General features: G+C 39.9%; 1 protein-coding gene across 2 annotated transcripts in view; it reads right to left on the bottom strand.

Annotated features, from left to right (window-relative positions):
* Window positions 1–7,642, bottom strand: part of LOC138981101 (little elongation complex subunit 2-like) — a 30,138-nt gene extending 22,496 nt beyond the window's left edge. For both annotated transcript variants that reach the window (XM_070353935.1, XM_070353936.1), the window contains exons 1-2: window positions 7,557–7,642; window positions 7,106–7,249 (exon numbers count right to left, since the gene is read on the bottom strand). In XM_070353935.1, the coding sequence (XP_070210036.1) occupies window positions 7,106–7,158 (53 nt within the window). In that variant the 5' untranslated portion in view covers window positions 7,159–7,249; window positions 7,557–7,642. The remainder of the gene's footprint in view (window positions 1–7,105; window positions 7,250–7,556) is intronic.
* Between the last annotated feature and the right edge of the window lie 6,895 nt (window positions 7,643–14,537).

The raw sequence follows: 14,537 nt of genomic DNA, 5'->3' as shown, positions 1-14,537 counted from the left end.
TGGGACACACTGACGTGAAAGTGGAAGATTTGTTTCCCTCCAGAGAAACTACATATCAAGTTACACTTTTTGTGCTCTTCCATTCCAGTTGGCAATCAATTGTTAACGCATGTTATTAGAAAAAATAGAACAAAAACAGATTAAATAGAATGAAAAATGTACTGGTGATGTCATTTGGGACATACTGACATGAAAACGTCACCTTTTGTCATTGTCTCATATATATATATGTGCACGTCCTAGATACTGGGAAATACTATGGGTTGTCAACTTTGAATGACTGTCACAATATCTCTGAGCAATGGATGACAAAGGGGATGCTTTGATGTCAAAGGGGATGGATTTGACTTACTGTAACAACCAAGTTTGGGTTTCCAAACATTGCTGTGGGTTTTAAACGATTTAATTTTTAGCCAAAATGCCCCCAAAACAGCACCTAAAACTGGGACAAAAATACACCAGTCTGTGTTGCAGCTGTACATAATGGAGAATAAAGCTCTGTGAATTTTATTGTGATGTTTATGGGTCAGCTGAAGGATTATTCTCGACATACACACTCAAGAATTACATCTATTTTTCTTCTTCTGGGAGTTTGATCGGCAAAGAAAACACGTAATCGTGGGTTACCGTCGTTTCCGGTTTCAACTTCATCAAAAAATGCGATCTGCTGAACAAAGGAAACCTCAAAGTTATTCAAAGTCATTATTTATTTATTTCAACAACATTTAGGTTTTCAAAACACAGCACTACGGTAGGAAACAAATTTATTTCAGCTTATAATCGCGCTTGAATGTACCCCACCCTTGTTTCGTTTCCATCTGTAACCCACGAAAGCATGGCCACAGCAGACGACAAATCCCGCATTGCCTATCACACACGCGTTGTGAGATCGCGGGAACACCGTCGAAAGTTCCATTCATGACGTTTGACCCGGTCATGTGAATAGACAATGAGAATTTATCCACCCAATCGTATTCGTTTCCGGTTTTTGAGACGTAACTCACGACAGACCACGCTGTATCTTCACTGTTTGAGACCTGTAAAATCTTTTTTGACAATTGTAGCATATATTCATCGACGAATTTTGCGATATTTTGCTGATTAAAGCTTGATCTGGTGCAAAGTTTGAGCAGCACATGTGTTCTCATGATCGGCGCCATTATGAAATTTTCGATTCTTCTGCAACGCACGATCGACAATCGATTAATTCTCTCATTTAGGATTGTCGCTTATGGAAACTTGAAAATTTCAAACTTTCATGTATGCATAGTTATTTATCTATGTAGTCCACATGCAATAATCAAGTTTTAGTTCTTTTCTTTGGAAATAAAAGACATTACGAACTATGGTTTCCATGAAACTCACGACAGTATTATCTCTATACACATAAACCCAGTGAGCACAGATCGAAAACTTTTTGCTCACTTAAATCTTTCTATCATGTATTAAAACCCAAAAGGGTGCCCAAAACGCTAGTTGCTACATTTGACCTACAAAAAAAACTTTTGCGCCTGGACATTGCGTGGGTTACGGTTTCCACTTTCTACTTCGATCTAGTTAACTTATGGAAACTTGTAATTTCAAACTTTCATGTTTGCATATTTATTTATCAATGTTGTCCACATGCAAATTGCAATAATCAAGTTTTAGTTCTTTTCTTTGGAAATAAAAGACATTACAAACTATGGTTTCCATGTAACTCACGACAGTATTATCTCTATACACATAAACCCAGTGAGCACAGATCGAAAACTTTTTGCTCACTTAAATCTTTCTATCATGTATTAAAACCCAAAAGGGTGCCCAAAAGGCTAGTTGCTACATTTGACCTACAAGAAAAACTTTTGCACCTGGAAATTGCGTGGGTTACGGTTTCCACTTTCTACTTCGATCTAGTTAACTTATGGAAACTTGTAATTTCAAACTTTCATGTTTGCATATTTATTTATCAATGTTGTCCACATGCCACATGCAATAACTGAGCTAAAGTTCTTTCCTGTGGGATATTGAAGCCTAAAGTGGAAACCATGTAACCCACGACATAGAGCGTACTGCATGTGTCTAATTGTCATTTCTAAAGAAACCCCGATATGAAAGGTCCTCTCTTTGACAGAAAAAGATACAGGCATGTCTTTTGCACTTAAAAAAGAGTATTTCACTCAATTCAGTCCTACTTTTTTTCCTGGTGTCCATGTCCCATAGTTGTGACCCAGTATCTAGGATGTGCACATATGACTATGTATGTACTAGATGAATACCCGCTTCGCCGGGTAGCCGGCTTCGCCGGGAAGAAGTACTTAGAGCCGTACGCCGGCTTCGCCGGGTCCGAACAATGGACCCGCCAAGCTTAGGTCCCTCCCAGATTCGTGGAATGGGAACAGCACGAAAATGATTCAGTGGCCATAATGCCATTCCTGACCATATCGAGTCCCATCCTTGTCAACGAATGTAACCGTGTTAATCACCTTTGGAGGCGAACTCCACTCAAACAGGATTGAGCAATTTAGAGCTTATCTGTAAGCCCTTTTGAACTGTTATGGCTTTTCAAAGGAAGGCCAGTACATACAAATACACAAAAGCCGCCAGACCACATCACAAACAGAACTGAACAATCCCCAGGTGTTGCTCACATAGAGAGACACACACACACACACACACACACACACACAAACACAGAGAAGCCGTATCTATAGAGAGATAGATGACAGTGTATTTTTCGAGTGGCTATAAATTGATTCGACCTTTGCACTTTTACAGTGAGGATAATTTACGGGTCCAATTTACGTTCTGGACACTGCGGTGACCTTCTAAAAATAGTAACAGAACGCCGGGAATATCCGAAGATGCCCCCTCATACTATAGTGCACCATACGAAGGAAGGGAGGTAAACGCTGAAAACATGGAGAAGATAAGGAAGAGTTACTGGGAATGGTGAAATGAACACAAAAACCAAAATCGGTTCAGCGCTGCGTGCTGAGAGCACGTGTTGAAATATCTCATCGATGATATTGTGTCCGGGGTGTAGCTGAATACGGTGTCCAAATTTGAAAAAGATCCACCGAGAACTTTGGCTTTGGTGTGTCGGTATGGGGGCCCGGGTAGCTGTATGGGGGCCCGGGTAGCTGAGGTGGAACCAAAATCGGTTCAGCGCTGCGCGCTGAGAGCACGTGTTGAAATATCTCATCGATCAGGTTGTGTCCGGGGTCTCTGTGAATAAGCTCACCAAATTTGAAGCAGATCCATCGAGAACTTTGGCCGTGCATCGCGAAGACACAGACACACACACAGACACAAGTCGTATATATATATAGATGTATAGGTTACAACACTCGTGGTTTTTTATATGGCTTGTATTTCAGTCAAGACCCAGCGGATGAATATCATCGGGAGACACGAGCCTCTGGCGAGTGGCTCTTGATTGATATTCCCGCTGGGTCTTGACTGAAATACAAGCCATATAAAAAACCACGAGTGTTGTAATCTGTATATCCCATTCTACCATCAAACACAAAGTGTAGACTACTAGCGGCACTGTTGCGATCTGTGGACTGTAAAACAGTGGTGCCAGCGAGACTTAGCCCTTTTGCAACCTTAAACTAAGTGACCGTCGCTGAAAAAATAAAACGAATGAGTGCATCGATAAGTACGCGGTAACACTACTTTCAGATCATTTAAAAGCTTTAAGTAAAGGTTCATAAGTTGCAAGAAAGTAATGAAGTCGTATAGAAATTAATTTAGTTGAAGCGCACAATTCTTTTGTTTTGCGTTTCAGGTCGGCAGAACGGGCGAAACGGGTTTGGGACCCATTTGGCTTACTCGATTCAGAATCGATTCCACGTTGTTTTTCTCGAACGTGTTATTATACAATTAGGCTTATTGACAGAGAAGCAAATTTTAGGGAACAAATATGTAGGTTTAGATTTAACCATTTGCTCCCTATTTGAAATGTATCTACGTGATAAACTGTTTTGCGAGTGTGTTTGGATGGATGAACCTAAACTGGTATGGGTGTGAGTAAAACGGGACCGAGTTGAAGTCGCGAATTGCTGACACGTCTGTCACCGCCGATTGATTGCATTTTGAAGGAATATGACTGGATTACGGAAAAATACACACATGTTAAGTTCTTGGATACCTTCATCGCCAATGTGGACTTACTGCAGAGCCAGGCAAAAGAGTAGACTTGCTCGCAAAACACGTGAAACAGCCGATGTTTGATAGCGAAGCCAAACCGTGCCAGGTAAGGACGCTTCTCGGTCTCGCTACGCATGTCACCAGTGACAGTGTTGTTGCTTTGAGTTTGACTAACAAACTCGAAACTGTTATTTAAAACATGAGCCAAATGTGTATTGATTGTGTGATTAGTCTATGTGACAGGGCTTCTATTATCTGTGCTCCCTAGCTTCTGTCAGTTCCCACACCGACACTGCCAGAGAAACTGAAGACGCACACCAAACACATTACTGACAGACTCTCAAAAGTCGTCTGCTAACGATGCAAGGGAGGGTACTCGTGTTTTTGTTTTGGTTCGCTAGCATCTGGGTATCTTGTAAGTTGAATGTTCGTTTTTTTTCGATCTGCATTGCTTTCATAATGAAAGAAACGTTTGTTTATTGCATCCCATACATCAGATCAGTTCTGAGATTCATTTTTGCGTGCAACTGATATGGTTTTTTGAGCCGTGCAATACGATTTTGGAACTTCATACAAATGTGTCACATTGTTCGGCGCGAGGTCAAAGGTCGGGAGGAAAGTAGTTCTTTGCCCAAATCGGAATCTGCACTATCATATATTTTTTGGAGTCCATGATGTATTTATTGAGCTATAAAAATACAACATATATACTCATACTGAAGTAACAGAGACAAAGAAGGGAGGTCATGGGATATACACGTATACTGGTAGCTAGAGTCTGTCTGTTTGCCGCAGCTCAGACACTTAATTACTAGCTTTCATTTTTCTCTCATCCACAACTGTTGTTGGCAGATTGTCATTCATTATAGGACTGTGGTGTGAACTTGTCTCTTTCTATTACAGTGAACAACATTTATTAACAATATACATGCTTAATGGGACGCATCTAACAAAACAAACTTGCGTAATATTTGGCATGCTCCACTGACAGATTTAACAATATCAAAGTTCACCACCACTTTACATTGATAGAATCTTTTTAAACTTTAATACCAATTTACAACTCAACATGTATTTAAACATTCATGGAGACAAGCTGAACACATGCACAATTGGACTAATATTTGCCCACAGACTGTTTTTGTGCAGAAAACCAATCACCATCCAACATCTGTACACCACAGTCAACAACTATATACAGTCTCTCACATATATAATACTAGATGATTACCGGCTTCGCCGGGAAGAAGTAGAGCCGAATACCAGGCTGCGCCTGGGACCCGGCACACGCCGGCGCACGAAGGAAAGGAGATAAACGCGCAAAACACTGGAGACCTTCTAAAAATAGTAACGTGCAGTGACCTTCTAAAAATAGTAACGTAGTAACGGGAATATGGATTGACGCCACACGGAGGGAGGGAGATAATCGCAGCTGAAAACACTGGAGAAGATAAGGAAGAGTTACTGGTAGTGGATCCAGACCAAAAAAAACAAAATCGGTTCAGCGCGCACAGCACTGCGCGCTGAGAGCACGTGTTGAAATATCTCATCGATGAGGTTGTGTCCGGGGTGTAGCTGAATACCCCAGGACAAAGGACTCTGGAGAGCTGTTGCTGGCGGCCCATACCCTGACAGGAGTGACGGGCATTGATTGATTGATTGATTGTAGCTGAATACGGTGTCCAAATTTGAAAAAGATCCACCGAGGACTTTGGCCGTGCATCGCGAACAGACAGACAGACACTAGTCGTATATATATATATATATATAGATTACGCATTGGCTATACGCACTCGGAGTGTATACAGGGGTCAGAATCTTGTAGTAGCCATTCGACACCACTTTGTAATAGGAATGCAGAGCAGTTGATTATAAGAGTACAAAGAAACGAAAACAATCTGATGCTGCAAGGCCTTTGCTGTAACGTAGATTACATTCTCGGGGTATACTTAAAAGACCACGCATTAGAACCGCATCAACACTCGGAGCGTCATTCGACGCCATTTTGCGATGGTACGCTTCACTTTCGATTCACCGTATCAAAGTACGCTGGGAACAAACACAGATAAAAACAAACACACACACACAAAACTGATGCTTCATGGCAGTTTATTGTCGGAGTTTGGAACTCACTTGGAGTGTGTATCGACCTAGAAATAGAGAATACTACATGGCTTGCTGTGTCCTACCAGATTTACACGAGTTGTTTTTTAAATATTGAACTGCGAGCGAAAGCGAGCTGTTCACTATTTGAAAAAGCAACGAGTGTAAATCTGGTACGACACAGCAAGCCATGTAGTATTCTGTTTATCCTACATACTGTACTTACGTGTATTTTACTGAAAATGTCTTGCAATCGAGGCAGCTAAATTGAAGACGCTTGTTTTTGGAACCTCGATCTCTTCTAAAGCCTCGTGCAATCTATTACGTCAAAGCAAAGGAACGTCACTCTGAAAGTGTGGCGTGACGTGTTAGTTCTAAAGATTTATCGAGGGTAATTAGCGAGAACAATTTTTGTTTAGAACTATAATGGCGTTTGTCTCGGTGACTTTGGCATCATAAGCAGTGGGAAAACAGGTCCCTGCCAGACTTGCTTGACATGACCTCATTTACATGATATACACACGTGTGATTTGAACGATTATTATCTCACGGGTGTCTCTCTCACGTATGTAGGATAAACGGTTGTATACTATGTGAATGTACATTATTTGCCAACCCTCGATACTCCGAAAAAGAGATAGCGGAAGTCCATACGTCAGACTGATTTTTCATGGGCTACTTCCTAACGACTTGTTAGGGGGCATTTCATTAGCTACAGATTTGTAACAGAGCTTTTCATCGTTGGAGTGTATACGTACAGACCATAGCGTACTCTACCAGTAGAGATCGCCATGGTACAGACCCATCGATCCTGTATACACTCGGAGTGCGTATAGCTTTTCCATATTATATAGACACATCAACCTACCTGATTAACCCTTGTGGTTTACCAGAACCTGCAGAACAGTCACCTTCGTCCATAGTTTACCTGCCAGTAGACTAACAGTGCAGGCTGTGATTATGGTTTACATGCATCATTGAATGGGATGATGTGGAAACTACGATTCAAGACCTGCAAAATGTAAAATAAAAACATCTCATTAGCATATTAAATTCACACAAAAAAGTATGCATGCGTGCGTGTGTGTGTACGTGTGTGTACCAATGTCCCAAACTTCTTTGCGAAAGTGCCGTCCAGTATCGACGTACTTTCATTTTGTCGCTACAGCAGCCTTGCTCAGTTGCTGTTCTGTGTTCAAGTTTCAAGCAGTACTCCATCACGCACACCATACATATGGATTGAAGTGAAAGAAAAATGCAGCTCCTTTGAGTGTAACACCTTGAACTATATTATATAACACGCTGTGTTCTCGTCTTACCTCAACAATTGGCAGAGTTCGGGGATGCATTTCTTCTAATCGTTACTGCTACGACATGTGGACGGAAGATTTAAGGAAAGGTAACTCTTACTGTTTAACAAATGCTTTGACTGTTTACCCAAATGCTCAGGAATATGCTTTGCTGCAAAATAGATTTCAGCTTATTATCATTTCCTGATTCCCAAAACATATAGATATAATATGTTGTATTCAAAACAAGCTCAGACGGTTAAAAAGAATACAGAAAAGCGCGCATTGCACGGACTAAAAGTGGGCGATCTCATCTGCCGCGAGGATTGACGAAACTTGGTGGAAAAAAATGCAGTGCATTCAGTTTTATATTGGGTTCCACAGATTGACTACGAGACTTGTTTGTTTTGCCCAGTCTGGGCCCTACCTGACCAGTTTCCTTCTTTGTCTCTACTATATTTAACTCAAGTTTTTGCGTAAAATGTTTGTTCAAGCTAGGGTACCCAAATGACATGTAATTTGGTGCTTAGATATCGTTTAGAGCGTACAACTTTCAAAAACTCTAAATGATCCTGGCGACATTTAGTGAAGGGTAAAAAGGGAAAAGAAAAGTAGATATAAACTAAGCAAAAAGATGACAAATGCTGGGTTATATTGATCAGAACCTTCTGACCCTTTTTTTTAACCCCAAATTTGTCCTGGAAAGAAGGACTGATGAGGGCGGTATCTAGACTATAGCGCAATTCGCAGGAGATTTTTCAGCGTTAACTGCAACATGATACTGTTGTTGAGGGAATCGGGGATACTTTTTTTTAATTGTGCACTCAAAATCATTATAAAAGATGATATTTTTAAAAAATCCAAAAACAAAGAGACTGCCAACATTCCAAAATTCAGAATCAAAATACAAGAAACTTTGTTGGAACGTTTGTTATTGACAAAACAATACATTCACAAACTATATCGACCCAACGGTCTTTTAAATGCACAGACAAACAATAACGAAAACTTATCTGTCTGATTTTTCCTTCCGCCTGCCACGAAGCCGCAAGCGAATGAATGCTTCATTTTTATTTTGACCATTTTTGTTATTTTAGTTTAAATTTTTTTTTTTATTATATAAAAAAAAAGTTTTATTTTGGCAATCATTCATTCGCTTGCGGCTTCGTGGCAGGCGGAAGGAAAAATCAGCCAGATAAGTTTTCGTTATTGTTTGTCTGTGCACTTAAATGACCGTTGGGTCGATATATTTGTGAATGTATTGTTTTGTCAATAACAAACGTTCCAACAACCTACCTTTCTTGTTTTTTGATTGATATGCTATTTTAGATTAAGTTGTATGTCCTTTATCAAACTATGCAGAGTTGGTAGATTGTGGCATTCCTGAGAATCTGGAGTATCTCAGCGAAAAACGATATTTTCACAATTGAGACATCTAGTGGGTATAACGGTATCTCTGTCAAACGGCCTTTCTCTCTCACACCTCTGCTACTGTTTTTATAAGCATCATCTGTTAAGTGACTGCATGGGTGTGGGAAAGTGTCTGGTATGTGATTAGCCGGTAACTGATCCGATTGCAGGAATAGGATGAGAAGAAAATGAGCACACTAGCGCGCGCACACACACACACACACACACACACACACACACACACACACACACACACACACACACACACACACACACACACACACACACACACACACACACAACCATATGTACGCCCGGCGGCACACGCACATGCACACACGCACATACTCATCAGTTTGGCCTAATCTTATTGCACTCTAAACCCAAAGCTTTCACACAAGGAATAACTCAAAATATGTGTACAACATGAAACAACTTTATTACTACTAAAACAATGCTTACATATCACTCAACTGCCATGCATATTTTTCAGAGTACAATCACTGTTTTACCTCTTCTGATGCCATTATTCAACATGGGGGTAATGACGGTACGTTTTGCAGATCTTTGCAGAAATGTCACGGTCAATTGTTTTCATTTTTGTAATGTGATTGTTTGGGAAAAATACCATTTTCTTTATTTGCAACGCAGCAAAAAGTCAATATTAGAGGTTTAGATCCCAAATATAAGTTGACGACTTTTTCTGTTATCCGATGCAAGAACATCATATGTCGCAGATTAAGAGAAACAACACTGCGAACGATTGATAACTGAATCCGAATCCCTCATTGCATTTTAGCACGTGAAATCATGGTCAGCTCCAAGAACTGATGGCAATACCGTGGACATCTGTGGTACTGTATGCGTTCACCGCATGCTTTTTTTTATTTTTTATTTTATTTTTTATCTCAGTTGCATGCAGGCTGCTTCAACCCTTTCTTTTTTGCCTTTTGTTTTTGTTTTTTGTTTTTTGTTGGCGGGAAGCATCCTTCTTCATTGATTTTTGTGTTTTTTTTCTGCTTTTTATATTAATGTTTCTACTTTAAATATACCTATATCGTTAACAATACTCAATCTAAATGTATTTTAAACAACTTTTCTATATAACAATTCCCTCTCAAAAATGCATACAATATCCAGAGGGGAGCCATATCTATAAATACCAACACACATTTTGGCTATCACAATCAAATAATTCACATAGCTTATTAGTGCCTTGGAACTTTGTGAATTTTCAAATACGCCCCAAAAAACTTTGTTTACGGTAATTTTGATAATCATATTATTATATTTACAATTCACTTTATCCTCAACGCATTTCCAAATGGACATAATTTTCGGGCGAAAGTAAAAGAAATGTTCAATATAATCAATTTCGTTCACACAATAAGTACAATTACTCGAGGAAATGCCTATTTTATACAATAAAATATTTGTGGGGTAAATATTATGCAATATTTTCCATTGTAACATTCGCAATCTTGTTTCAGTGGTTACTGTGTTTACCATTAGCCACTGCTCTTTTCCCGGCCTGAAATCAAATTTATTTTCCCAAAATTTAACTATAACCGGCTCCACATATTTTTCCTTTATAATTAATTTGCGAAATTGACAAGGCTTACTCAGATTCTTTAAACCGTTAAATCCACATATATTTCCATTTTCCGAGCGTAGTGCTGCTGCTTTAACTGCTGTACAAATCACCCTATATTCAAAAAATCTTGTAGGCTTACATCCAACCTTCTGCTGCATAACATTAAAGGGCAAAAACTCATTACCAACAAATACATCCTTTACTCGACAAACGCCTGCTAAACAGCGTTTGGCCGCAATACATTATATCACTGCTGTTCCATACGGCTCTCTGAATCATGTCCTTATTTTTCAACCAACAAATTAAAACTTGTTTCCAAAATACATTTTTAATTAATCCCAATCCTTTAAAACATTTTACAGTGGTGTTAAAATGGAAACAACACAACCTTTCACCAAGCTTCGATAATATATGTATCGGTAGGCTATCTGTTTCCATATTTCCTGCTTTTCGTTCAATAAATTTGCCGCCCAGGACAACAAACAAAAGGACTGCATATCAATTACATCAATCATTTTTAGACCCCCATCAGGAAACTCTTGAAACTCTTGAAACGCATGCTTTTAATTAAACCAAAAAAATGCTGCCCTCTTCCGCAAAGCCACCCAATTCCACCCCGCAAAAGGGCAACGAAACATTTCAAAAAGGTATTCCAGCAACCAAGCAAGAAAGCAATTAAGTGAGCTACTAAACATACAACCAGCCAACCAGCCAATCAACCAACCAAACAATCAAAAACGTCAGACAAACATAAGGCCAAATAAAAATATCTGCGACCCTAAAACTTTGTTTTGTTACTAAAAACAAAACCGCAACTTTTGGAACATTTTGCTAACCCTAACCCTAAGGGAAAGTAACCTCCTTTAAAATCGACTAAATTTAAGAAAAGAAAAAAGAAAAAAAAGAAAAAAAGACGATCTTTCTGGGTCAACAAATATTTGTATTTGGCCTAAATGATACGACATAGCGTGCACACCATCATAACTAGTATATTACCTACGCATTAGAGGAAGCCTCTCCAGTGTTATGCTCATCCGACGACAGTGCCAAGAATGAATTGTAACAAACACCAGAGATCGTTGCCGTTAGTACATGTACACCTTTTCGGAGACACGATGCTAAGAAATGCCCAGGTTATCTTCCCATCTGTCTTCAAATATTGTTGATCACATGCTTATGACCGACGTTCTGGGCCAATCGGGCTTCAGGGATTGAGATTGTTAACTGCGCGAGTAAAATCCGACAACGGACAAAATGAGAACAAAAATCGATGAGAGAGAGGTAAATGCAGGGAATTACAGTGCTGTGTTAGGGTGCGAGTGGTGATGCTTTCTGTCTACGCGCGGTGTGTGTGTGTGTGTGTGTGTGTGTGTGTCTTTGTGTGTGTGTTTGCGCGTATGAGTGTGTGCGCGCGCGCGCGCGTGCGCGTGTGTGTATGTGTGTGTGTGAGTCTGTGCATGTGCGAGGGCACGTGTGTGTGTTTTGTGTGTGTGTGTGTGTGTGTGTATGTGTGTGTGTGTGTGTGTGTGTGTGCGTGCGTGTGTGTGCGTGTGTGTGTGTGCATTGATTTTTTTTTTTTTTTTTTTATAGCAGTGAAGTCCAAAATGACTCGGTTATCCTCAGGATCTTTATTGCTATCTTTGGAAAATTGCAAGGGTTTGCCTCCTTGTTGCTATAAGTTCCATAAAATTAACATTGTACAGGGAAATAAGTTTGAATGTGTTGTAGTATATATCCACACAATATAACAAGTAAGAAATCACAATTCCTTGCAACAAAGTCAAAACTGTTGAAATGAAAACTGCTCGTTGTATGCCGAAATGTAGAGTTCTCTGGTTTGTAAAACTCACAGTAGATAGGCCTACTTGTTTGCACAGGCTTTAACAGTTTTGGGAATGGTATGGGCCTCCTGCCGAAGTCCCTGCCCTGAGAACGCCCAGTGCTTTCTCAAAACTTGTCGCGAACTAACCGTCGCCCATTTTGGTTGACTGACTCGCAGGTTGGTGATCCAAGTGCTGTCATTTAAATTCATATTCTCATAGATTTCAATGTTTCTTCTATACTCTGCCTAAAACCTAAATAGAAATCCAGAAAAACAAAATGTGACCCTCCACCACGAAATGAGTCGCATGTCACCTTTGCATGATTTTCATATTTTTACATATTCCTAAAGAGTTTTTTATGCTCTATCCAGTGGTGAAAACCGATTTTGAAAAGAGCAAAAACTGTTTGAGTTATAAGCCTGTGACTAAGGTGACCCTCACACTGTTACCAGACACTCCCCGGACTAATAATTATCAAGCCTAGCGCAAAACCGCGCGAGGTGACATGTGACTCATTTCGTGGTGGAGGGTCACAAATGTCAGAGCAAAATTAAAATAGGGACATCTTTTATGGACCAGCCTGCATTCTTCCCTCTCTTATTAATATGATAGTTATGATCAGTGTATTCATTCAAGGTTGTAAGATTTTGCCGATGTGTCTGTGTGTACATAATTGGCATACACACATCAAATATTGTGTGTGCATGAAAAAATAACTTATTTGATTAAAATATAATTATATATAGCTATTCTGATGGATACGTGGGGGAATTCGGGGGCTGTTTGTTTGTTTGTTTGGTTAACGCCCAGCCGACCACAAAGGGCCATATCAGGGCGGTGTTGCTTTGACATAATTATAACGTGCGCCACACACAAGACAGAAGTCGCAGCACAGGCTTCATGTCTCACCCAGTCACATTATTCTGACACCGGACCAACCAGTCCTAGCACTAACTCCATAATGCCAGACGCCAGGCGGAGCAGCCACTAGATTGCCAATTCTAAAGTCTTAGGTATGACCCGGCCGGGGTTCGCGAACCCACAACCTCCCGATCAAATTTTGATCATAATTTTTATATTTTCTAATTTTCAGAATTTGTTTTTAATCCAAATATAACATATTTATATGTTTTTGGAATCAGGAAATGATGAAGAATAAGATGAACGTAAATTTGGATCGTTTTATAATTTATTTTATTTTACAATTTTCAGATTTTTAATGACCAAAGTCATTAATTAATTTTTAAGCCACCAAGCTGAAATGCAATACCGAAGTCCGGCCTCCGTCGAAGATTGCTTGGCCATAATTTCAATAAATGTCATTGAAAAATGAGGGTGTGACAGTGCCGCCTCAACTTTTACAAAAAGCCGGATATGACGTCATGAAAGACATTTATCGAAAAAATGAAAAAAACATCCGGGGATATCATTCCCAGGAACTCTCATGTAAAATTTCATAAAGATCGGTCCAGTAGTTTAGTCTGAATCGCTCTACACACACACACACGCACAGACAGACAGACAGACAGACAGACAGACAGACAGACACACACACACACACACATACGTACACCACGACCCTCGTCTCGATTCCCCCTCTATGTTAAACCATTTAGTCAAAACTTGACTAAATGTAAAAACTACCCACTCGACACAGAAAGCCACCAAGGTGTTGATGCTTGGCACGTGTTCAAGTGGATGGGTGCTCTTATCCCATGTTAAACCTGGATAGATCTGTGATAGTGTAAATGATCGTTTGCACGGGAAGGCAGGTGTCATTAAGTGTTAACCCATTCAACAAGAAACAGCGGTATAAAATGCCAAGATACCGCCATTGAAAAGCAGTTTAAACTACATTCTCTTCTCCAGAACGGACAGTGTTCACTTCATCATGTACATTACTTTGTATAGTTTGTTTATTTGTGATTGTTGTATGATTATTTGTGTCAGGCGCTTAGAACAGGGTCTGCGCCATGTAAATACCCTCATTATTCTTATTAAAAACAATGTTGACTCAGATTGTGCTGGAACAGGCGAGATCGATCGACATCCACCCTATTTGTCTCTGCCCCCTGTGCATGTGACGAATAAGGTACTTTAATATGACATGACAGTGTCATTAAAGCGTCCACATTAGCTTCATCTGCCCCCTACAACGAAGCCATTGCAACATGCAAGGACACT

Source organism: Littorina saxatilis, linkage group LG12 (assembly GCF_037325665.1).
Source record: "Littorina saxatilis isolate snail1 linkage group LG12, US_GU_Lsax_2.0, whole genome shotgun sequence".
Lineage (NCBI taxonomy): Eukaryota > Metazoa > Mollusca > Gastropoda > Littorinimorpha > Littorinidae > Littorina > Littorina saxatilis.
Note: the sequence above shows the minus strand (reverse complement) of the source record. Positions and strands in the feature narration are given on the sequence as shown.